At 50.7% G+C, this 26181-nt stretch overlaps 1 protein-coding gene across 1 annotated transcript in view; it reads left to right on the forward strand.

The window, feature by feature from the left end:
• The window catches only part of TCF7 (transcription factor 7), a 67085-nt gene that overhangs the window by 39897 nt on the left and 1007 nt on the right, over window positions 1–26181 (forward strand). Inside the window, exons 4-9 of the mRNA XM_084215839.1 lie at window positions 9957–10089; window positions 13165–13255; window positions 19827–19937; window positions 20159–20321; window positions 20517–20624; window positions 23128–23176. Coding sequence (XP_084071965.1) covers window positions 9957–10089; window positions 13165–13255; window positions 19827–19937; window positions 20159–20321; window positions 20517–20624; window positions 23128–23176 — 655 coding nt within the window. The remainder of the gene's footprint in view (window positions 1–9956; window positions 10090–13164; window positions 13256–19826; window positions 19938–20158; window positions 20322–20516; window positions 20625–23127; window positions 23177–26181) is intronic.

Below are 26181 nucleotides of genomic sequence, written 5' to 3' on the forward strand. Positions count from 1 at the left end.
CTCCTATCGAGAAAATTAGGATTTCTCCCAGGCAGACACAGGGTATCATCCAGGATTAGCGGCTGTAGCATTCTTTGTAAACATGTCACCCTTGAAAGTGAGCAACAAGGAAAGCTGCTATCGCCTCGCTGCTGCAGGGTGTCCATGGAGCATCCCTTTGGCTCCAGAGGGGATTATCTTCCCTCCATGGCCCCCACAGAGCCATTTATCTGGAAACTGGGAGCTAAATGTGAGTCAGATTAGGATAATGTGGGGGTGGCAGCGGGCAGCTCGCCTCTCTCCACGCCAGCGTCACCAGGGGGGTTTGGGGGTCCCTGTGGCAGCACCAGTGCTGGGGAGGGAGTGACATCTGTCCCCACACTGGGCTGGAATGATGCTGTGGAGGGGTCTGGGACAGACCCTGGGGAAGGCTCAGAGCAGCCATGGTTCATTCCTTCCTGGCCATCCCTGTTGGAAATGTGCTTGACATTTGTATAAATTTGAAGGGATTTCACCAGAGTAGAGAAATGTGCACTCAGGGAGGATGATAATCTTACATATCATCATCTCTGCTTGTTTTGACTTGTCTGTTACTGGATTGTGGCATGGGCTTGGACATGGCCACCTTTGACATGTAAGAAAACCTTCCCTTGGTGTCATCTGATGCTGTGAGTGTGTGGCCTTGGCCATGGATGCCATGGGAGAAAGGTCCCTCTGGACAAGTCAGTAGCACTACAGTACTATTTTTATTTTTGTTTTTATTTATTATTCCTGTTATTACTGTTATTTTTTCACAGCATTGTCAGCAAATTGGGGATCTCAGATGGTGTGAGAAACTTGGGTTTGTTGTCTGTTTCTTTCAGCCAGTGATGTTGTCAGATAGCAAGATCTCCCCTGAAGCTGAGCTGTGAGACTAGCAGATTTTAAAAAGGAGAGGGAGAGGAGAAAAAGGTGAAAAGAAAATAGGGACTCTAGTGCTTGCCATGAAGGGCTCACAACTGTCCCTTCCCAAGCCTATGGATAGGGGCAAATGCCCTGTGATAGATCTCCTGTGCAGGTCTCAGTGTGACAGGGGTGGCACCAGCAGGATGTTGTCACCCATGGTGGCCTTGCATCCTGGCACTGCTGTGATGTGGAGGGGCAGGTTTCACCCCTCTGATGTTTGGTTAATCGAAACGTCTTAAATCACATCAGTGTTTTTGAGGGGTTGTGTTTTGTAAACTCCCCCACACACTTTCAAGTACATGGGCTGGTTTTGTATTTGTTATAAATGGAAAGGAAAAACACAGCCAGCAGCCAGGACCCCTCTCCTCACGCCCAGGGATTCTGTAAGCAAACATTTGCCTCCAGAAAACTGCACAACACTGGCACCTGGAGGGTTCTTGTTGCTGGCAGATGGCCCCAGAAATCTTGCAGGTTTTTCCATCTGCTGCTGCAAGCACATCCCTGGAGAGGAGGGATCTTAGAATCACAGAATGGTTTGGGCTGGAAGGGACCTTAAAGGCCATCTCGTTCCACCTCCCCTGCCGTGGGCAGGGACACTGTCCACTAGAGCAGCTTGCTGCGAGCCCCATCCAGCCTGGCCTGGAACGTTTCTGGGGTATGGGGCAGCCACAGTTTCTCTGGGAAACTGGTGCCAGTGCCTCACCACCCTTAGAGAGAATAATTTCTTCCCAATATCTAGGGAGGTGACAGCCAGATGCCAAAGCCTGCTCAGTTCAGATCCAGCACGGAGCTGGGGCTGGGGTTTGCAAACGGCTTTTCAAAGCAGGAGAAAATCCATGAAACTAGCAGCAGCAGGGATCACAACAGGGCTCTCACAGTGCAGACCATCAGTGTTTCACCAAACCTTTGCACCCTGAGGTTTGGCTGGCCCTAGTACTGCCAGGCAATGGAGAGTGACACCCTGGTCCTTCGGGAAATGATGTCTCAAGCCTGCCCACAGGGCAAGCCTTGCCTCTGTGACATATTTTTGTTTTGCTTTCCTCCCTTGCCCTCTTGGACATTTTCCTGATTAATTCTGGGTACTGGACCAGCTGCTTGCCTTTGAGAAGTGGAGTGAAATAAAGGAGGTCAGATACTATCAGGCTCCACAGGTCAAATGGGAGCCTTTGCATTCACAGCCCCAAGCGTTACCGGTAACTCCAGGGTTTGCAAGTTCTGATTCAAATTCTCAGAACCACAGGGCACGATGGGGACAGAGTTGTTTTTTTTTTTTCTGTGTAGCCCAGAACACCAGAGAGCCAATAAGAGGGATGGATGTTTCAGAACAAGCTGGGGGTTGATGTAGCCCCAGAATTAAATTTATGGTTTTTGGGAGAGACAGGCAGGGTTTGGTGCTGCAGTGTAGCCCCTGGGTTATATTGCCCCAGCATTTTGGTTCCATGCAGCCAAATGGCACCGCTGCCTTTTGTGGCAGTGGCACATTGGGACTGCAGGGGGGGTCACTATCCCCTCCTGAGCAGATGCTTTGAACATCACAGCAGGAGCATTTCCCAAGCATTGCATGAGGGCACTTCCTGCAGGTTTGAGGAGGCATTGGAGGGAGGTGGCTCTTCTGCTGAATGGAACTGTAAACATTGCGTGGTGATGTCTAAATTCCACTTTTTGAGGCTTCCACCCCTCTGGTATGTGGTGTAGCTGCCTCCACACTTGTCCCCTGTCACCCTAAGAGAGCAACCTCTGAGAGGGACTTTTCATCTTTATTTTTCCATGCCTTTTTTAATTTTTAAATTTTCAGGAAGAACCACCTACATCTTTCTCTTAGAAGATAAATACTTGAAAAGTGAAACAGCTCTTCCTGTGCCCGTAAATGGTGAAAAACTCAGCTTATTTCCCCTGCAGAGTTTGACTGAAAAATAATAACCATCATTGCTTAAAACCAGAAACCAGCAGCAGCACTGAGAAATTTTGGAAGGTTTTTAAGTTCTTTCCCTGTATTTCCCCCATCGCTGTAAGTGCTCAAGGGCAGGTTGGATGGGGCCCTGAGCAGCATGGGCTAGTGGGTGGGATCTATCTGCCTGTGGCAGGGGGTTGTGACTGTATTCCCTTTAGGGTCCCTTCCAACCCAGACTGTTCTGTGATTCTGTGATTTGTCCCTGTCGTGTCTGGAGCTTGGTCATCCCTCTGAGTGCTGGGTGTGAAATGCCAGGGAGCTCTTCTCTGATGCACATCCCACTCACAGGGGAATCAGGATCAGGGGAGCTGAGTTTGGCCACTGAGGCAAGCACATCCCCTGGAATGAGCAAAGAAGATCAGGGCTACCCAGGTGCCTCATCAGCATTTACAAAGCAGAGCTGGATTTTAAAGAACCTGAAAGAAAACAGGGAGAAATGGAAGAGTTGAGAAAATTAATGCTCCATCAACCACAAAATGTAGAGTGCAAGGATAAAAACCAGAGTGAGGGCAATGTTTGGATAAAAATCTGAGCCAAGACAGCATTTGCCTGGATATATGATGTCTCTTAAACCAATCAGCTCCTTGTTGCAATTCATATGCAGAACTGAGGCAAGAATTAATAACTGGAAATTATTCCTTTCCTCTCCATCTGACTGCTGCTCATAAGCACGTCAGGGCCAGCAGAGGATGCACAGGGCAGTGGGACTCTTCTGGTCTTGGGGATGAGGTCTCTGGAGGAGCCCTTGGTTGTGCTGGGGGTAAGAACCAGATCCAGCTCTCTGTGCCACAGCCAAGCTGGTTGACCTGTGCAGTGCCCAGGGAGATGCTGCTGCTGCTGCAGCCAAAATTTGTCTCTGCTGGAGGGGTGCAGGGCTGGATGAGGGCAGTGCCTGAGCATGGGTGGCTTTAACTTTCCCTGTTTCCTTTCCTCTGCGGCAGCGGGCTGGGGCACTGGGACTGCAGCAAAAGTGAGAAAAGAGAAAAAAGTGTGCTGAGCTGAGAAATGAGTCAGTGCTGCCTTTGCCTGCGGGCTGCTCCAGCCCCGGCACATGCAGCCAGTGCCAAAAACAGTCTGCAGTGGCTCCTTGGGGGGATCTTTCATCACAGCATCTCCTGCTGTAACACCACGGGGAAACGAGGGGCCAAGGTGTCTGCTGACACAGGCTGGGGCCCTGAGCTGGGAGGTGTTACCAGAACTTAGAGTGTGCAGAGCTGGCTTTGAGTCATGGGCTCTGGTGCCCCAACATTCTCTTGGGAATCCTCCTGGAAGCCCTCCTGGCATCTGATGCTGTGGGATGTGCCTGATAATGTCCTTAATCATCAGTCACAGGATGGTTTGGGTTGGAAGGAACCTTAGAGATCGTCCAGCTCTAACTCACCTGCCATGGGCAGAGACACCTTCCACTGGAGCAGGCTGCCCAGGGCCTCATCCAAGCTGGACTAATGTCCCCAGTCCATCCCTAATCCTTTGCTAATTTGGATTGATTGGAGGATAAAGAGCAAAAGGCACAGTACCCCTGGTCACAGATCGCTTCCCCAGCAGCAGTGCATGCTTGGTGCAGCCTGACCTTATACCTTTCTTTGTGTGGCACGATGACTAATTTTGCAGTGAAGAGGAATTAATTCCTCATTGAATCATCAGCAGCAAACCTTGGTAGGTTTTGTTTTTCACAGTCGACACGTCGACTCATCTCACTCTCTCTGAGAAGTGATGTCAAAGCAAACACGTACGGGGCAGCTCGGGGCTGGACTGCAGCCTGCAGCTCCTGTGCTGCACCCAGGCACCCACGCAGGGCAGGCGAGCACAGGGACCTGCTCAGAGCTCATCTGAGCTGAGAGCAGCCTTGGGGGATGCTCCCAGCAGCCAGACACACAGCTCAGCCAGTGACACAGGGCTCTGGGACTGCCTAAACCCCCCTCTGCCACGGTGGCGATGGCCACCAGCACGGCACAGCTGCCAGCCCCATCTCCCTTCTCTTGCCCAGGCCCTTTGCTACACACAGGCCACTGCTGGGCTGGCCCACAGCTCTTCATTTCAGTCTTTGGGGCTGGCAACATGGGAAAATTTGAAAGTGATGTGAGTAATTTCACCTGACTGCGGCTCGGCTCCCCAGCGAGGCTGGAAACCACAGCGCTCGCCCTGGCCACCAGCTCCTGCTGCTCCTGCTGCTCCTGCTGCTCCTGCTGCTCCTGCTGCTCCTGCTGCTCCTGCTGCTCCTGCTGCTCCTGCTCCCTGCAGCCTGCTCCAGCCTTCCCTAGCACAGCCAGGGTCATGGGCCACCAGCTCCAAGGGTCACAGAAGGGTTGTGGGGCTTTCCTCTCCCTGCAGGCTCCTGTGCACCCATGGGTAGACAGTGGCTCCCCCAGTGCAGGGTTTTCCAGCAGTTTGAGCTCTTGGGCTGATGTTCTGGGAGCTGTGGTTTGTGCAAGGCAGGCAGCACCCTGGTATCCCCCATGGGGAGCACAGCGCCCCTTGAAGTCACATCCCCAGAGGAAATTAAACAGCGTGAAATGTTACATTTTTCACTATTGGAAAGGGCAGTAGAGTTAAACTACTTTATTTTAGTTCTGAATTGTCTTCTACAGAAATTTACTTAAAGTCATTCCACCTCCATAAAAGCAGCAGTGGAGCCCAGCACTGGTGGGATGTTGGGATCCTCAGCAGCCCCCAGGCAGGGTGGTGTGACCACTTCTACTTTTAATAGCTGTGTTCAGTTGTAGCAAGGAATACTTTTCACAGGTTACAAAACATCCTCCTTTTTTTTTCATTTGTTTCTTTTCCTAAACAGATCCAAGCAGAAAAAAAAAATTTTTTTTTTTTTCTACAATATTTTCAGAACTCAGCCATGGAAATTTGTTAGTTTGATCATTTCACTCAAATTTTGACTCTTGGCCTTCTGTGCTACATTTTTCTAAGGTTAGCTTTAAAGCTTAACAGAAAAATCCTCCATCAAACCAGCAAAGTAAAACTTTAGTCATTTTTAGCATGTCATGACTAAATAGATAGGTCTTTAAAAAATGAATTTAAATACTTGCTAACACAAGGTGCTCTCCAGAAAATGTTTGATTATAATCTCATACCATTCTCTAGTGAAAACCCCACGTTTTGATTAAAATCATTTATAGTTCTGATCAACCAGCAGCATCCCAGCAGCTTGTATAACCCCACTGCTTCCTGTGGCCAGAGCATGTGTGATGGAGAATGGGAGCAAAGGCAAAGGATCTTGAGCCTGGTCAGGCTCCTTGGAGCCCAGATACACTGAAACTCCGGTGGTGAGGGTGATCCTCATATGCGAGATCCTGGGTTTGCATGTGCTCAGAGGACACAGTTTTCTGTCTGGCCTTGAGATCCCAGCACAATCACACACCCAGGCTTGACTGGGAAGATCTAATTTTGCCTTGCCAACAATTAATCTTTCTTTATAATTAATGCTACTGTCTTTTCTCTTTGCTCCTCCAATCACCTCTGGTTATTAAAGTCACATCTTGGCTTCCAGGAGGGATCTTCTTCCCTCATAGCATTGGGTTTTTCAGTCATTTTCAGGGGGGTTGGTGGGATGGTTGGTGCTGGGAGGGGGAGGTACTGCAGCATCAGTGCCTGCCCCAGCACACAGGGGAGGAGGGGACAGTACTCACAGGGGAGCTGGGCACTCAGCAGAGCTGCAGTTTAGCAAATTTGAGAGGGGGGAAAAAGCCCTCCAGGATTGCAAACCCCATCCTGCTGCTCCCTCCCCTCTGGAAATGCCATTCTGCATTCTGTAAATGTGTCTCCTCATTTCTGCACGAGGTCATGGCTGCACAGCTCCTTCCCCAGCCTGTCCCCAAGGGGCTGTGCTGGAAGAGGAGAGGCAAAGCTGTCCCTGCAGCCCCTTCAGGTCCCCCCATGGCTGCTGAAGGACAGGAGGTGACACATCGGTGTAGGGGCCATGATGTTTGGCACCAGCAGTGTTATTTTTGGTGGTTGGATGGTGAGCAGCTCTGTCACTGCAGCTCTGGGCTGTGTTGAAACCTAGGAGACAAAATAAGATGTTTTAGCAAACCACAGCACGTCCCTGTGATGTCCTGAGCAGCAGCACCCACTGTCCTCCCAGGGGACCTCCTGAGAGAACACAAACCACTGCCCTCGTGTCAAGTCAATCCTCTTGGGAGAAAACATTTACATCAGGGCAACTTTATGGCACAAAGCATTGTCAGTTGCTGAGTCCTGGCTTTGAAAAACCTCTTCAAGGTTCATGTGCTGCAGCTGATTTGCAGGAACACAATCTAGACCTTGCAGAAAACAGGGAATTGATCCCATTTCTCTGGCATATGGATTTCTGTAAGCCAGGTGTGGTTTCATGGTGCAGCTGGGGAAGACCAGAAGCTGCAGTCATGGCCATGGGCCACAACCATTGGCAGCTGCAGTCTTTGAACCAGGATCAACATGGAGTTTTTCTCTATTTCTCCACATTTTTGTGCAGCATTTCCTTCTTCCCTTAATTTTGGGAGATGGGTTCCTGTAAAAAACTCCCTAATGGAGGAAGTGGATAGGGAGAGAAACAGCCCCTTGCAGAAATTTTTCTTGTCTCCTTGCTGGCCATTCTTCCCCACCAGATCTTTATGGCTTTAGAGAGTAGAGAAGTTTTTGAGTGAGGCAAGGGCAAATGTAGAAGGGTCATGGGGAAGGCAGCTCTTCTTACTGGTGCAGCATGTTGTTTTCCATCTGAACTAAAGGAAAAACTGAGTAATTGAGCTACAAGTCTTGTTGTACCAGCAAGTTACCACTGAACCATTGAATCTCAGAATGGTTTGGGTTGGAAGGGACCTTAAAAATCAGCTCTTTCCAATCCTCTGCCGTGGGCAGGGACACCTTCCATTAGACCAGCTCTAGGCCCAGTCAACCTGGCCTTGAACACTTCCATGTTCTGCTTTGGTGGGAAGGAGGAGAGTCCATGCTTTACTCTAACCACGTGTACTCCCTGCTTTTCCCAGATCAGCCTCAGAGCAGTTCATCTGCCTTTGGAGTGGTCTGTGTCTCCTGTCATTGCTCTGGAAGCTGCTCACAGTTATCAGGCAGCCAGGCTGGCTGCTGCATGGTGCTGTGCTTTGGATCAGGCATGAGGCAAATGGGAAAGAAAGATCTGCCCTGCTTTGAACAGAAGAAGCGCTTGAGTTGAGGTTTTCAAAACAGCTCAACATTGAGCTTGTTCTGCTCCAGTGTCGTGTTAGAATGTACACGTAGAACTGCATATCCCTCATTTAGGCTTTGTGGCTCTGAAATAAGCTAAACCATAGCTAATTATAGAAATATCACTGAAAAGCTCTTCTTCATCTCATTTCATGGCTGAGAATAGAAAGAGCTCAGAGCTCCAAGCATGTGTTTAACTAAGCAGGAACCAGCCCAGTGCTGCTCTCAATGGGAAAACCACATAACCCATGGCCCTGCTGCAGGACAGGAACGCCTGTGCCACACCAGTTTGTGCTGGGAAGGGGGATTACATTCCCAGTACCCCACTGTGTGCAGTAAATCTACACCTGTTAAGCACCAGGAATTAGGGTTTTCATTCATTCTCAAATGCAAACCTGCGTGCCTCTTGGTTTTTATTTGCATGAGCAAACCTTTGTGGGAAAGGCAGATGTAAAGCAGCGTCTCATCGGTCTGCTTTCCGCTTCATGGGTTTCCTCCTCAGAGCAGAGATGCAAAACACAGGACTTGCCCAGGGCTCTCAGTTCACTTGGAGCAGCCAGGATGGATCCAGGACAGGTTGATCAGAGCCACTGTCTGTGCCTCCCTCCAAAGCCAGCCAGAGCTTCGTGCTCATTCTGCCTGAGCAAAATCATTACCAAAGTGGAAGGCACCAGTGAGTTGAGTCCAGGGACCCTAAATGACTTGTCTAAAGTCACACAGCAAATCATCTGTAGACATCCCAATGAGACTGATGAAAACTGGCTGGCATGCCCAGCTCCTCGTCCCTGGAGAGCTGTCTGACCTGCTCCGTTCCCAAACTGACCCTGTTCTGGAGTGCTGTTAGTCCTGGTTCCTCCCGTGGATTTATCTGGGACAAATCCTAACATTCCACCACCGAGGTGAAGTCAGTGTGGATTTAAAGGCAACCACGGGCGAAACTGGGCATGTAGGAAACGGCACGAGACGCTCGAGGCGAGGAGGCTGCGTGGAAGGCAGCGTGTGTGTGTGTGTGTGTGTGTGTGTGTGTGTGTGTGTGTGTGCTCCTCACAGCCGTGCAGCTCTCCCAAACAGGCTCCCCTCTCTCTGCTCCAGCACACAGGAGGACTTGCTGTTGTGTTCACCAAAAAGGGCCTTTCCCAAGGTGTTGGGCTCCGACAGCCGTGCTGCACGTAACCGAGAGCAGCTACAAGAGGAGACAGATTTTTCTTTGCTTACTTTTCCTGGATTTTCTGCATCTCCAGCATTACCTCAGCTCCCTCTGGTCCTTCTCCAGCACTGGGGCTCAGTCCAACAGGGATTTTGGCCCAAAGGCTAACTGGTGACCATGTCCTGTTTTCAAAGACATTACCCTCAGCGTTTAATGGTGGCCTTCGCAGTGCTGGGTTAATGGCTGGACTTGATGATCTCTATAAAGTCTTTTCCAACCTAAATGAATCTGTGATCCTGTGTCTGTCCTTGCATGACAGCCCTGATTAAGAAAGCCCAGACATGAATTTCACAGTGAATATGAAGGATTCGCTGTGAAAGTCCAGATTTAGACCCTGTGGTAGTCCAGAACAGAGAACAAGAGCTTTGCATTGGGTAACAGACTTGGAGCATTCATCCTGGAGTAAAAGATACTGGAATTGAATGGAAAAAAGTTCAGAGCTTTGAAAACTTCAAGCTGGTTTGATCTATTTTCCACTTATCCAAGAAATCATCTCCAGCTGTTTTCCCTGCTTGGTTTATGGATTGGCTTTTGGGTTTTTTTGCAGGATGCTGCAGTGTTTGTTTAGTAATTTGTTTAGTGTTTGTGCAGTGTTTTTTGTTATTCCCAGCCTTGCTGGCAACAGCAGGACTGCAGAGGGCACTGGCTGTCCTTGCTGGTGGATCCTGATGATTTCTGAGTCCTCTCCATGGTTGTGTCTTGCAGTCCAACAAAGTTCCCGTGGTGCAGCCGTCGCACGGAGTGCACCCGCTCACCCCGCTCATGCCCTACAGCAACGAGCACTTCAGCCACGGCTCCCACTCCCCCCACCTGCCTGCTGACATCAGCCAGAAACAAGGTAATGTCACCACTGGGACCTCTGTGCTGGGAGGGGGGCACAGCTGCAGATCAGCACCTTCCAGCCTGAGGCTGGGCTGGCACCTCCCTGCTGCCAAATCAAAGAGGAAAATCAGGACCTTTGGTCAGCTGGGACATTGTTTAGCAGGAGGAGGTTGTTTAGTGTATTGGCAATGCTTTGGGATCTGGCTGGGAGCAGTTTGACACCAAAAGTGCCAGCCTTGCTGATGGAGTGTGCTCAGTTCTCTGTACAAGCTGTCCTGCACCTTGAGACCACACCAGAGCCTGCACGATAATGCACAAGAGTCAACCAGAAAATGGAAAGTAATCTTTCCTTTGACTCATACCCAAAGTGTTGTCAGGTTGTCATTTTGAGAAAATAAATGCTTGAAACAGGAAATATTTTGACTAAACGGGATTGGTGTCTGATAGCTGACTGGACTGTGACATGTGTGTCCCCGTAGCCACATGTTATGTGGTTGCCACCTGGTTTGGCTTTTTGTGTTCCTGTGTGAGCCCAGGCTGTGTCAATTGGCTCATGAGGCCATAGAGGAAAGTACAGTATGTTGAGGTTAAACCCTCTAAAATAAACTGTAAATACAAGTATGTGTTGAGGAATTCACCCCAGTCCATCATTCCAGCATTCTTCATGGGTTCCTGGCAAACTGAGTGTAAAATCAAACTTTTCTCAGCCTTACCTCGGTGCAGAACATCTGTTCAGATTACCCAGTTTTTTACACAAACCTGGGCTTGATTTCATGGGAAGGCAAGCAAACTGACAGTTCTGTGTCAAACTGCATTCAGGAAGGAGGGCAGTGCCAAAACAGAGGCACAAAACCAACTGTTGTGATTTGAGCAAAGGCCTCCAGCCAGGAGTGATCCAAATGGTCCCAGAGGCATCAGCTTCACCAAGTTAACATCACTGATTAAACAATGGGTTATTGAGGATGCTCTTGGCTGGAGGACCCACCGAATAATCCCTGGTCTGAACCTAGAGGCCACACTCTGGACTCATCAGGGATGCTGATGGTAGGGTTTAGGTCTGGAGGTCACATTCTGGACTCATTAGGGATGCTGATGGGTAGGATTTAGGTCTGGTGTAAGGGATACCCAGGCACATCCTGGGTGTCTTCTAGGCAGCACACTGCTTGTCAGCCATCAGAGCATAATAAATTCAGCAGAAAAATAGAAAGAGTTAACAAAATGAACCCACTAAAAGCTCAGGTAATGAGTTGAGTCTGAGAGAAAGTGTGCAGGAAGGCAGCCCAGCACACCTTCCCCACGCTGCCTTTGCTGCCCCTGGCAGAGCTCTGTCCCTCCAGGAGCTGTTCCCTGTGAGCTGCCTCCTGGGACTCACTGTCAGCCTGGGAAACCTTAAGTGGTACAAAAGCAGCTCACCCAAGGGCAGAGCTGGTTGTATCCCTCTGTGGAGGCTACAGCTGGCACTGGAGCAGTCTCTGAGCACTCAGTTCTGCAGTGGGTCAGTCATTCTAGGACACTGTCCTTGGGCTGCCCACCTGGCCCTCAGTGCAGGCACTGTCCAGTCTCCCCTTCCCATTTAGCCTGTACTTCTACAGACACAGGGAGTCTGTTTGTCCCAGAGACCCCCCTTGTGCAATTCAAGGAAAGGCTCAGCCCAGAATGCTCAGCTGCCTTTGTGGTGCAGCTGTGATCACACATGCCCCATGCCTACACTGCTGGGGTGAGGGTTTTCTCCTGTGCACATCCTGGGGATGTGCCCCATCTCTGTTTTCATCACTGAAACAGCTTCCATTATCACCCAGTGTAAGTGCTTGAGAGGCATTCTCATACTCATTCTCCCAGCATCCCTTTAAAGTTTCTCAGAGTAGCCCAAGGACACGCAGACCAGGAAATAGAAGCAGGAATTCTGAGTCAGTGGCTGGTGGCCCAACCACTGGGCCAGCAAGAATAACTTGTGCTCTGACTTATGCAACTCCTCTTGTTGGGGCTGCAGATCTGAGGATGTTCCATCAGCTGCCTTGTTGCAGGCCTGGTTTTGTTTGACCCTCCATGGGCCACTGAGTCCCACTTGAAGGAAATCTCCTACTAGGTTGTATATTCCTGTCAGGTCAGTTAGATATTTATTTTAGCTGACTCCTAATAAAATGCTTAGAATCACTTGGTATCATTCCTAATTAATAAGGCATCATTCAAACACCTAGGAGAAAAACCCAGTTGCAACTGCTTGCAGCTCATCACCAGTTTAGTCCATGTGTTTATCACCCAGGATGGCCGCTGGATAATCTCTGTTCCCAGTTTTTGTCTGAGGCTCAACAGCAGCCACCACTACACCAGGCTGCTATCAGAGCTCAGCCCCAGCACCTCTCCAGTTTCCCAGTCCAGGGGTCAGCTGGAGGCTGGTTTTGCCAGCAGCACCGTGGTTGTCTGAGTCCCACCCGCAGCCCCAGGCAGCACAGGATGTTTTCCAGCCCAGCTAGGAAGGGAGCAGTGCTGTGGCTGTGTCCCCTGGCCATGCTGCTGTGCCAGCAGCTTTGAAGATCACACAGGGATTCCCCATGCAAAGGGTGAATTCCCAGCTGGCACCATACCCACCTCCATAGCTCCTTGGCACCCACAGAACTGCAGAACAATTGTTTTGAACTCAAATTGCTTAAAATTAAGTTGGAAGTGATGCCTGCTGGAACATCCCCACTGCCTGCTCACGGGGGGTCCTGCAGATGACTGATGGAGAGGGAGCACAGGAACGGCTTTGACCATCCACTGGGCACCTGCGTGGGCTCTCTGGGAAAGGCAGAGGGATGCCTGGAACAGCCAAATCCTTACCAAAGCTCGGTGCTCCTTGGCCTCAGGGTGGCCTGGAGCAGCTGTGATGCTTGTGCAAGAGCAAGATGTCTCCTCCACCCCCCCCTTATGTTTGTGATTTTGCAGCAATGTGGATGAGCCACCACATCCCCACAGAGAGAAGCACAGGGAACACCATGCTGCCACTTGCAGATGGCCATTTCCTGTGGCTGTCCACAAGGGCTGGGAGTGATCTGGGTCACCCAGGGAGTGCAGTGCCATGTTCAACTCCTCTCCTTCTCCCTTCTTCCAGGAGTGCACCGTCCTTCCCAGACCTCAGACATCCCTGGTTTCTACCCCCTGCCCCCCGGAGGAGTGGGGCAGATCACGCCGTCGATGGGATGGTGAGTGAGGGACGGGTCACTGAGCCAGCCCCACCACTGCTGCTGCTCTCCATGACCTCCACGGTGCCTTCCCCAGCTTCTCCCCTCCTGTGTGCTCTGTGAAGAGGGAGGAGAATCCAGCCCTGTCTGTCTCGGAGGTGGAGCAGACCCGTGCAGAGGCTGAAGGCCTCGTCCTGGCTGAGGCATCCCTGGAGAGGGGTTACAAGCTGCCCAATCCAGAACTGCCTCCTGCTATACATCTGTCTGTGTGGATTAGGGAACCCAGAGAGAGCTTCCTACCCACCCCTCCTAATCCCAGCAAAAGTCTCTTTTTTGAGTAGGAGGTAATTTTCTCCCTCACTGGACTTTTCGGCACAAACAGTGCTTTCCCTGAGCACACCGCCAGTGTGGAGTATTCCCGTGGGATGCTCCATCTGCCAGGCCCTGGTGTTTCTTAGGATCTGACACACAGGGAAGAAGTACATCACGGCAGAGACCTGCCAGGAAGCAACCCTGGTACCCACAGCCTGGCCAGCTGGTAGGCACTGCCCCAGCAGGCATGGGAAAGGAGAGGCTGTGAGCTGGAGCCCTCCCAAAATGTACCCCCTGCATGGGCCAGCCCTGCAGAGCATCCTGCAAAGCACAGCCTGCTGGTAAACCTGCCCTGGGGACACAAGTTAAAAATACACCAGTGTGTTCTCTGTGGTCACTGCCACTGGCTTTTGTCCCCGTGACCATGAGCACACTGAGAGAGCGGGTCTGGCAGGTGCTGCCATGTGGGCATCATCACTCCTCAGGTTAATATTTAATCCCTGGTGATGATGCAGGGACATGGCAGAGGCTGGCAGGGAGACTGGTGGCTGCAGGTGGCAATTCAGGGTTGCTGGGATGAGGAGAGGGTGCAGGGTGGTGATCACAGGAACAGTGGCCAGATTCCCCCAGTGCCAGTGGATAAAACCCTGGCAAAGCCCAGCAGAGAGCTTCAGGTACAAGAACCTATTGCAGGGTGGGAAAGGGGAAGCTTCTTAAAGCACAAGTAAAATGTTAGCTTTTGCTTTGTTTTGTTTATGAATTTCATGTTCCAGATATTTAACCACAAGGAAACAGAGAAAGGCCTTTGATACAGAGTCTGGCTTCAAAGAGATTACATTTTGCCTTCTGTGCTAAATCTGCTACTCTTGGGTGATGATTTAATTCCTCATATGATGTGATTCATCCTTAGGAAAAACAAGGACAGGGGTGACTCTGCTGTAACATGAAAGAAACAGTTGGAGTGGGGAGAAAGGAGCCTGTCTGTCAAATGGAAGGTCCACTCCTGGGTTAGGATGATGCTGTTCAAACAGCCCTGGGCTCGTGAAGGGAGAGCAGTCTGTTTTTTAATAAAGATTTTGTGGAGCACTTGGTGGTAGAGAGAGCTTTCATGGCTGAGAGCTGCTCCAGCATCCGTGGGGTTTGGCATCCTCCTGCAGTCTCATCAGATGTCTTCATTAATGGCTTCATTAATAGAGCAGATATGGCAAAGCAGCAAAGGGCCTGACAGGCAGAGAGCAGCACCTTGAGGCACGTGTGTCTAATAGAGTTTTGCTCGTTCTTTTCCTTGCCTGAAATGTGTGGAAGAGCCCCAGCCCCACTTGTGGAGCGCCCAGTCCTCAGCTGAGGCTCAGCACACTGCTGTGGGTGGGTGCAGGAGCAGTGAAGGTTCATGGCAGCATCCAGGGGCTGTGTGCCAGGCATGGTGTGCTGGGGATGGTCGTGCCAGGGCTGCATCCCAGAGGAGCTGTGGCTGCCCCATCCCTGGAAGTGTTCAAGACCAGGCTGGATGGGATCTTGAGCACCCTGGGCTAGAGGAACGTGTCCCTGCCCATGGCAGGGCATTGGAACTGGATGATCTTTAAGGCTTCTCCCAACCCAAACCATTACAGGATTCCATGGTTGTGCTGGTGCCACCAAGTCAGCTGCCAGCCCAGGGCAGCCGCACATGGGAAGCAACTCTTCCTCCACAAGCTGGCAGGCAGGAGCTGGGCCTGGTTTTGTTCTCACCAAGCGCTTCAGGAGGAGGAGCTGCAATCACTCTCTCTGTAATTAAGCTGGGATGAGAGTCAGATAAAAGCTTCCAGGAGTCCAGTCCAGTGAGTTTTGCTTATGGGAGCCTGGCAGTAAACATTAGCCAGGAACCTGCAAATCGTGTCACTCACCTGTGCCCGGGGCCGAGCTCAGTGGTGCCATGGCAGCCTCTGCACCATCCCACAGCCTTTCCCTGAGCCACCCTCCCATCACCAGGTGATCCTCTGGAAACAGGCTGAGAGAGCTGGGGTTATTCAGCCTGGAGAAGTTTCCAGGGAGGCCCCTTCCTGTAGCTAGAAGTAGCTTATGAAAAAGAGGGAGAGGCACTTTTTATATGGGCAGATAGGGATAGGACAAGGGAGAACAGTTTTGAACTTAAAGAGGAAAGTTAGATCAGATGTTAGCAGAGGGTGGTGAGGCCCTGGCGCAGGTTGCCCAGAGACATTGCAGCTGCCCCATCCCTGTAGGTGTTCATGGTCAGGTTGGACAGGGCTTGGAGCAGCTGGATCTGGTGGAAGATGTTCCTGCCCATGGCAGGAGCTTGGAATGAGATGGGCTTTAAGGTCCCTTCCAACCCAGCCCAGTAATTCCATTATATGGGCTGTAATCATGCACTCACAACCATCAGGGATTGATTTTGCAGTTGCATTAATTTTCATGTCAGAGGGACTTTGGATGAAGCTGCAAATGCCCAACTCCATTCCCATCCCAATACCCCAGCCCCTGGAGTAACCCAGGTCGCTTCTGGATGAGCTCCAAGTGTTTTCTCAGCCCTGGGGCAGCCGCCTCCACCTTCAAAGGCTGTTTGGGTTTCCCGTGCTGGGCTGTTTGTTGGTGTGTTTATACCCCTGACATCTGAGGGGTCGGAGAGGGCTCCTGCCTGCCAGGGTGTAAACAGCCCTGGCTGCCTTTCCTGCAGACACATCCCACAGATTTCAGTCCAGCCAGGAGGATTTCAGACAGCAGCAGGAACGGGAGCCTCCTTCCTGCCCAGCGCAGCTCAGGGGTCTGATGCTGCCCCGCTGACATTATTCCTCTTCAGGAGAGAAACTTCTCTTTAGCCCCCAAAAAGCTTGGGTCCTTCACAGTTCACCACACTGATGATAATGGACTTCTGGTGGATTTTTTTCATCATTAGAGCTGAAAATAGCTGGTCTGGGGTTTAGGTACAGCTCTGTGCAGCCTGCCCAGAGGAGCTCGAGTACCAGCACAGTTGTGAGCGCCCCATTGTGCCCCATCCCTGGGAGTGTTCCAGGCTAAGTGGGATGGGGCTTGGAGCACCCTGGTCTAGTGGGAGATGTCCCTGCTTATGGCAGGGTGGGTTGGAGTGAGATGAGCTTTAAGGTCCCTTCCAACCTAAACCATTCTGTGATTTTAAGGTCCCTTCCAACCTAAACCATTCTGTAACTTTGTGATCTCCATGTGCAGTTTTAGGCTAGGAGCCTCTTTTGGCAGGTTTGCAGAACAATCCAAGGTATTTTTGAGCTATTTCCATATGAAAATGCGGGGGTTCCCTTGCTGGGAACAAGAAGGAACTTCCTGCATAGTTATTTTACTATCTCAAAAATAATTTTCAGCCCCAGGTCTGATACATGTCTGGTCCCCAGTATTAAACAGCTTTCAAAAAGAATGCAGGACTGAGATTTTGGCTTCTTTAAGACTAATGGATGTCCTTAAAAGGGTGTGCTGAGGAAATCAGAGCATTCCTGAAGCACAAAGGCAGGGTAGCTACCTTCTCTCCAGGCTCCAGGAGTCTCCCGTGCTTGGGGCATCACAGCATCACAGAGTAGATAAAGTTGGAAGTGACCACAGAGGGTCACCTGGTCCAACCTCCCTGCTCAAGCAGAGTTGTTCCAGAGCACATGGCACAGGATTGCATCCAGACAATCCTGGGATATCTCCAGTGAGGGAGGCTCCACACCTTCTCTGATCAGCCTGGTCCAGTGCTTGGTCACTGCACAGTAAGGAAGTTTTCCTTATATTTATCCTCCTGGTGCAGCTTCTTATGCACCACGCAAAGAATCTGAGCAGGCTTTAATTTTTTAATTTTTTTTGTCACACTGTGCTCTTTTGAGCAACTTCTTTTGTGCAATATCAACATCTCCTGATTTTTCAGCACGCCTCTGCACTTTGCATTGTTACCAGGTAAACTTGGAGCTGCAGGATTAGTCTGTACCAGGGGCAGAGGGGGTCAGAACTGGATCCAGCCTTTGTAGGAAGGCCCAGGTTCTCTCAAAATAACATCCAAAGCCCACACTGCCCCTCAAGCCTAAGGGACATGGAGTGTCCACCCAGCCAGGAGCATCAGTGCTCCGAGTCCCGTTAGCGAAGGGGATCTTTAGGAAACACCACGTGGCTGTGGATACTTTATAGACTCTTTCTTCCTGATCCCAGGCAGAGCCAGTCTGTCTATCCGCTCCCGTCATGTGGATTTAGACAGCCGTACTCGTCAGCGCTTTCTGCTGGGGCTTCTTTCTCCAGGTGAGTATCAGCTGTGGCAGACAGGGCAGCTCGGCTGGTCACGCAGCTTGCAGTTTGTGCAGCAGGAGCTTGCAGCAGACCACAGCCACCCAGGGACAGCCACACACCCTCCCAGGACAGCCACGGGGAGAGAAGGCGCTTTTAGGCAGTGTCTGCTCCAGAGGGTGCTCAGGGGAATACTGAGGATGAAGGATGCACAGCGGTTGGGTTTTATTCAGAAGAGCTCTAAAGAGAGTCAAAACCTCCAGCCTTCAGCTCAGACTGGGAAATGGGGTGGAATCCATTGCTCAGGACTTTGCTCCGTGTCACTAACCCTGAATGTGTCCCTGCTGCCACCACTGCTTTGCTCTGCAGAGATGGATCTGGTTTACTTGGTCTTAGCTTTAAAAGCAGGACAGGAGGGGGCAGTGATTTGCTGCCCTCCCATCAGGACAAGTCATTTCTGTGAGATACAAACACAGCTTCTGCCTTCGGGTGAGCAAAGTGCATCCCCTGTGGATGGGAATCACTGAGCCCGGCTCTTCCAGGCGTGCTGCTGGGCCAAGCCCTCCTGGTTCCGTAGGGACGCCAGGACCACACCAGCTTTTGCTTCTGCTTCATGTTGTCCTGAAGAGCTGTTAGTGGAGATTTTCTACAGGAAATCCACGCAAACCCTTGCTCAGGCGAGCCCTTAGCCATGCAGAAACCTGGATCTATGCAACCCTCGATCCGTACAACACTTGATCCATGCATCCCTTGATCCATGGAGCCCCTTAGCCTTGCAGAAGAGGGGAGGGAGTGCTGCCAGCCCTCCTTTTTTGCAAGGTATCACCCATGCACAGCTTCAAAAGTGAAGGCAAGAGGAGCTAACGGTTCCCTGTGGAGCCCCAGCAGCCTCCCTGAGCTCCTGCCTGCAGGATTTTGGGGTGGATTTTGCAGCAGCACTGCTGCAGCCGAGAAAGTACACCTGGTCAGATAAGGATCAGACTGTGCTGGTGGATTAAATTAAACAGCTTTTCTTTTCGTGCCAGCATATCTAATGAACAGTTCATCTCCCATGGGCAATTCTGCCATCTCAAGCTGCAGTCATAAAGTGGCAAGCTTGGCAAAGCTGACTTTGCTGGCATTATCCTCCAGAACTCCGGAGAGAGCTAATGAAGCCTGAGAGCTAATGAGACCTCTCATGATCTCAGCCCATGTTGTGGAGAGCATTGCTTAGGCAAGGTGCACCTCCTAGAGTTGCTGTTGGGTTCATGTTCAGACTTAGTCTATTTCTGTTAAAAGAAAGGTGTGGGGTGGTCCTAATCTCTTCCCATCCAAACCCCAGGTTGAGTTTGTTGTTCCTTTCTGCAGTGCTAATGAGATAATGCAACAATAGAGAGTTGAGTAGCTGAAACTGCTGGGTGAAAGCACCCTTGATCTCAGCCAGGCCGGCTCCTGCTGCAGGCGGGTTCCCTCGTTGTGGCACCGGATCCCTTCCATCTACACACCCACAGCTTGACCAGCCATGCCACAAGGGTGACCCAGGGCTGGTGGGCACTGCCTGCCCCTGCCAGCCTGGCAGCACTGTGTGCTTTCCATGTCCTCGCTTTCTGTCTGCTTCGCCACATCAGAGTGCGCTCCGAGGGACGCCCTGGCTGCCTGGCACTCAAGGGACATCCTGGCTGCCTGGTGCTCTGAGGAACACCCTGGCTGCCTGGTGCTCCGAGGGACGCCCTGGCTGCCTGGTGCTCCGAGGGACGCCCTGGCTGCCTGGCACTCAAGGGACACCCTGGCTGCCTGGTGCTCTGAGGAACACCCTGGCTGCCTGGCACCCTGAGGGATGCCCTGGCTGCCTGGCACTCGAGGGATGCCCGGGCTGCCTGGCACTCGAGGGATGCCCAGGCTGCCCAGCCCCTGCCATGTCCCAGCCTGGCGCAGCCCTCCCGGCACGGCTCACCCGCTCTCTGTTTGTGGAGCCTCCTGGCACGGCTCACCCGCTCTCTGTTTGTTGGAGCCTCCTGGCATGGCTCACCCTCTCTCTGTTTGCTGGAGCCTCCTGGCATGGCTCACCCTCTCTCCGTTGCAGGTTCACTCACCCGCTGATGCTGGGCTCTGGCATGCACACCACCGGCATCCCGCACCCCGCCATCGTGCCCCACTCCGGCAAGCAAGAGATGGAGCACTACGACCGAAACATGTGAGTGGGAAGTGCTGGCTTGGCGGCAGCAGCTCCTTTAGCACCCATTTCATCTGTCACTCTCAGTGCTCACACGGGGGGAGGATGGATGGATGGACACTGAGCTGTGCATCTGAGGAGCAAATACCGGGCCCCCCACCTAACTCGTGCTCTTGGGTTGTTTTGGGGTCGAGTCTTCTGCTGGCTCTGATGCTGACAGCCGCTCCTTTTGTCCCCCCAAGGAAACCTCAGCCAGAACCAAAGAGAGAGAAGGAAGCCAAGAAGCCCACTATTAAGAAGCCCCTGAACGCTTTCATGTTGTATATGAAAGAAATGCGGGCGAAAGTCATCGCCGAGTGCACCCTGAAAGAGAGCGCTGCCATCAACCAGATCTTGGGCAGGAGGGTAAGAGCTCAGGGGGCCAGTGTCATCACCTAGTGCCACATCCCTGTCCCTTACAGCTGCTGTTAAGTACATAACAAGCATCTGCTTCAAATCCAGGTGCTCTTATCCCATGAACACAGGGGCTGGGTATGCCCTGGGGCGGGGTGGGCTGGCAGGGGACAGCAGGGCCATGTTCACTGCTGTTTGTCCTTGCAGTGGCACGCGCTGTCCCGGGAGGAACAGGCCAAGTACTACGAACTGGCTCGCAAGGAACGGCAGCTCCACATGCAGCTCTACCCTGGCTGGTCTGCCAGAGACAACTACGTGAGTGCCCCGTGCTGGGACCCCACCCTGGGGATGGCCCACAATGGCCTGGGGGGCTGGCTGGTGTTTACCAAACATCTGCTCCTGGAAATGCCATTCCTGGCAGCACAAGAGCCATAGAAATTCACATTTCAGGAGGATTTTTAACACCCTCTTGCTTTATTGCCTGTCTAAAGGATGAATGATGCAACCCCCAGCAACCACAAGCTTTTATTTGCTTATTGTCCAAGCAAATACAAATAGAAAGGAAGAGAATCTTTTAAGTGCTGTGGATATATCTTTGGAAATGTAATTTTTTGGAGGCAAACAGCTCTGTGCATCTTGAACAGCAACTGAGGTATCTGTGAGGGTTGTGAGGCCCTGGCACAGGTTGCCTAGAGAAGCTTGGCTGCCCCATCCCTGGAAGTTCAAGGTCAAGTTGGACAGGGATTGGAGCAACTGGGTCTAGTGGAAAGCATCCCTGCTCATGTCAGGGGGTTGGAACAGGATGTCTTTGAGGGCCCTTTCAACCCAAATAATTGTATGATTCTGTGATTTTAAATAGTGGCTCTTTTTGTAGGGAGTCTTTTCTTGTGACTTTCATTGACTGTTTTGATATTACATGCCTAACAAGCTTATTAGTGAACTGAAGCAAAACACAGATAAGTCTCAGATGTCTGTCCATCTACACATCTCTATCATTTCCCTCACAGACACTCTCTTACGCCTGGGAAAGGCACAGCTCCCCTTCCAGAATGACAAAACTCCACCAAAGGGCAAGAAAACACCTGTAAACAGACCCAAACCACCCCAAACTCCCCCCAAAAACAGAGGGCAGAGATGATGCAGAAAAAGCAGAGGTGATGGGAAGCCCCCAGCCCACATTTTGATGGGCACACATCTGGAGAGCATCAGCATTGCTGAGAGCATGGCACCATCTTCCTCCGAGGCCAGGCACATCCTCCATGGAAATCCCAGTCCTGTATCATCTTCACCTGGTTCCTTGGGGAACCAAGGGCTGGTTCCTTTCTCCATAAGAAAGATGGTGGGCTCCAAAAATGTATATTGGTCCTCCCAGTGCTGTGAACCAGCTGGTTTGGGTGCTGTGGTGGTTGGAAGAGATGCTTCTCTCTCTGAAGTTGAGCAGGGATGAGGAGGAGGAATGTAGGTCACTCGTGCAGCACGTGATGCAGAAATCAGGCAGGAAATACAGCTGCACCCCCACTGAAGGAAAAGCTCACCACAGCTCAGAGCTTTCCACCTTCACTCAAACCACAAGAAGTCATATAAAAAGTCACAGGTCAAAGGCAGCCCTGGGAGCTGCCTATGCCACACAGCCAGATTTGCTTCCGTGCTGCTGTGCCCTCATTAATCAGCTCATTAGGGGACAAGGGGAGGTGCTGCATCTTGTGAATCAGAGAGGCAGTTTGGGGATAAAATAGGAATTTTTTATTAGTGAAAGAAGAATGAGAGATGGGTCCAGAACTGCAAAAGCACTGAAATAGATTAGTATTATTTAAAAATAAATTTCTGGGGATTTCTTAAAACTTTCTTTCCCATTTGAAACTAGGGAATATCAAGAACCAGTTTCAATTTGGGTATAAGGCTCCACATTAAAGCATGTTTTGGAAATAGGGAAGGTTCTAAAATGGACCAAGTGTTTTTTAGAAATATAAAAATATGACAGGAGCATCAGCTATTGATCATACTCTCTCCATTGCATGCAGCAAATCTTGTTTAATTCTATTGATCTCATTAATTAAATCATCAGTTCATTAACTAAAGCAATAATGGGTGGGATCCCCAAGTGAGATGCATCAGAGTGGGCCGAGGAGTTCTGTCAGGAGCTGGCAGAGGTGCTGAGCCGCACAGGCACAGGCACTGGCTTTATTACAGCTGGTCTACATACACTGACATTTTCCCTCTCGCTTTCTGACACAGCCTACGCCACAGATCTGAGTCTTAACTGCATTTGCAGCCTAGTCCTGGACTCATAAAGCAGAGCATGGAGCAGTGTGTTGGGGAGAAGATGGAGCAAACGTGGGGGTAGGAGTGGGGACATGGCTGCCACCACCTCTTGAGTTTATTGCAGTTTCTGAAAATGCACAGATCTCACTCAAAGTGCTGAGCCAAGATGCCTGTGGTGCTGGATCCGGGGATATGGGAATGAGGGTTAATCCCTGAGAAAAGGCACAAGCCCAGAATGAATCTGTGCTGTGCAGAAGCCATAGCAAGTGCCCCAAAACATGTCTGGGTTTCACTTGGAGAGTTCCCCCTGGGTTTCTTCTTAGGAGTGTTGGAATGGGAAGAGGGAAAGGAAGGGACACCTTCATAGATAAACCTGAGCAGTCCCTTTGCAGCATCTTGCAGTTCATCTCCTCCTGGAATGGGCTGAGCCAGCAGCACCATGGCTCTTACCTGGGAGGCAGCAGCCATCCCCAGCACCCAGTCCAGCCCCAAAAACCCTGCACAGCACCCTCAGTTTTCTGGAGCACAGGTAACAGCCTTTCCTTTGATTTCCTAGGGGAAGAAGAAGAGACGAACACGGGAAAAGCAGCAAGATTCCAGCTCAGGTAAGTGCCTGCAGCCTGGCAGCTGTTCCTGCTCAGATGGGAGAATCCAAAGCAGTTGTTGTGTTTTACCATGTTTTCTTTTATTCTCCAGAGCTTAACTAGAGAAATACACATTCATTATTTTTTTAAGCCATGGTAAATTAACATTTCTGTGATTTTTAATAGACATGTTTGATTTGGAACATGGGTAGCATGTGAAAACTAAAAAGATTGGATTTTGGCAAATGTATAATAACTTCATATAAACTATCACTAAACTTTATCTATTGAAAACATCCAAGGTGAACGTCCCCAACAGACCTACAGATGATATTAACTAAAGAAAACTCCTCTCAAATGCATCCCTGTTGTGTGTGGGATGAAATGTAGTGGAAGAGCTGAATATCACTTATGGGACTACTCCAGCTTTGGTTGTCATTTCAAAGTAATGTAGAGTTGAAGCAAAGTCATACTAACCCCCACCTCCCTGTACCACCCTGCCAATTAAAAAGGCCCTTTTGACAGATTTCAGCTGGTCACAGACACATTCCCATCACCCAAGGCTATTCATGTGCTGATTTCTGAAGTATTTCTGCCATATCAGGAATATTATCTGTACCAATAAATATTAGTTTAAAAGGGAATCATTATCAAGACATGTGTCCCAGTAATACCTTCAGTTTAATTAACACTGTTGATCTCATTCAGTGCTGAGTTTGATAAGAAGAATACAAGTTTTTAGGCCTTTATGTAGAGTGCATTGTATATTCTTATATATGCATATATGTGTCTTGTCTGTGTAATACAAAAATTATAATTTCACCTGTTACAGATTGAAAACCAATTACTGGTTGTACACAACGAGACATTGATGGTGGTTGAAAGAGAGAGGCTGAATCCAGCACAGAAATGTGCTGTTAATCCCATTCACAACACCAGAGAAAACCATGATGTGCCTGAAAGCAAACAGGGCTTCACCCTAATGAGTCCTGTAATTATACAGCAAAACAGCAACGTTTTAGGGAAGGCCGTGGAGCTTTTCCATTAAAACTGGAAGGGGTTTGATGTGGGGCAGAGTGGAATACTTGGGCCCAGGTCTCCGTGGTGCTAACTCTGCTTTCAGCCTGCTTCTGCAACGTTTCCTCCTCTTCTCTCGGTGCGCAGCCCGGTGGTGTCTGCTGGAAGGGCAGGGAGCCGGCAGGGATGCAGACACAGGAGTCGGGCATCCCTCCGCTATTTCGCAGCTTTTCCAGACCTAAGAAATTGGAAGAGCCTTAATTGCCCACGTTTCTCAAAGCTGTTTCCCAAACCACCTCCAGCTGCCAGGAGTGATCTCTGATATTTGCCTAACGATCACTTTCTTCCAGGTGGTGCCAGCGCCATTCTGTAGCAGCAAATAACGGGATTGTAGTCTGTTAGTGTGTGTTACATGGCTAAAATGATGTTGCCTCTTTTCTTCCTCGTGCTCCTCCTCCTCTTTGTGCCTCTGCCTTGCCCATTCTCGCCGCGCATGCTTCTGTGTTCAGATCCTGCCTCTCCTAAGAAATGCAGAGCTCGCTTTGGCCTCAACCAACAAACGGACTGGTGCGGCCCGTGCAGGTGTGTATCGGCATCTCCTCGCTGCTGGGTGTTCCTGGGACAGGGGTTCAGCTCCACCTGTCCTCCTGCGGCCATCCCAGCGCCAGGCAGGGATGGGGCATGCTCTGGGCAGCCTCAGGAGTTTTCTGAGCTGCAAGGACAGGCTGTACTCTGGGGTTTTTAGCCCTCCCGGGGCAGTGTTGGTTTAGTGTGCACATGTTCCTCAGCTGGTAGACTTCCTTGGTCTTAAAAGTTTAATTCCAGGATGGAGACCTCTGTGATCCTTACATGAGGCTTTTTTTTTCCAATCACATTGGTGGCACCCTAGGGCTAGCAAGTGAGGATTTAATGGGGGTTTTTTCCTATTTATACTGGGCTAACTGTGTATTTCAAGATCCATCTCTTCCTGAGCCTTAAATTTTGCAGTACCTGCCATGGGTGGGGTGGGACAACCTCAAGCAGCAAAACAGAGCAGTGCTGTGCTCCTCAGGCTCCCAGAGATGGATTTGGTCAAGAAACAGTAAAATCCACATCAACCAAGTGCTGCTGGGCTCAGAGGGGCTGCAAAGGCAGGCAGGCAGAGAAGGATCCCGAGAGCTTCTGGATCTGGGTGCCAGAGCACAGAGAGACTCCAGCTTAGACAGATATCTGCAACTTGCAGTTTTACACCAATGCATGAGGAAGAAGGTGGAAACAAAGCACTGCTTGATGTGTTCACTTCATCCTGAAGTGACTAAAATCATTTAGTTGACCATTGGTGCATCCCAAGCTCCAGTCCCCATGGCTGAGTCCCCTCCTGCACCTCAGTGTGCCACAACAGCAGGGCTCCCTGTTTGCCTTTTATTCCCTGGTAGTGTCATCAAGCACCAGTTTTTAATTGATTAAGAATCCAGGGAGAGCTCCCTTAGTGTCTCATTAACACTTGAATGACCAGAGGGGGCTGCTGGAGTGCCCCGTGCCCCCTACAGCTGTGCTGCCAGGCTGAGTGCCCCACTCTGCCATGGACACTTCTTCCACCTTCCCTCTGCCTCCATTCCAGCTCTGAGCTCAGCTTCTCCTCTGCACGGCTTCCTGATTAACACAGGCTGCTGGAGTGCCCGGGCACCTTGGCATGCTCTTCCTGTGTACCCCGTGTAACCCAGCCCTGGTCAGCCAGAGCTGCTCTGCAATTCTGTACTAACTGCTCCTGCTGCCACTCAGGGGCTCCTGCCCAACGTGCTCTGCTCACCTGTGGAGAACAACCTCCCCAGGAGGATCTCCACTCCACGGAGAGGTTAACTGGTTATGACTGGGTGTTCCAGTTCTAGAGCTTTCACACTCCTCCCCCATACCCTGGACAAACACTCCAGGGTGCTGTAGTTTCCAAAGTGAGAGGGATAATTTCCCTTAAAGAGAGAAGGATAAACACCTTTAGCTGTGTAACACCCACCTCAGCATAACCCATGGAC

Source organism: Fringilla coelebs (genome assembly GCF_963513975.1).
Source record: "Fringilla coelebs genome assembly, chromosome: 15".
NCBI classification, from domain to species: domain Eukaryota; kingdom Metazoa; phylum Chordata; class Aves; order Passeriformes; family Fringillidae; genus Fringilla; species Fringilla coelebs.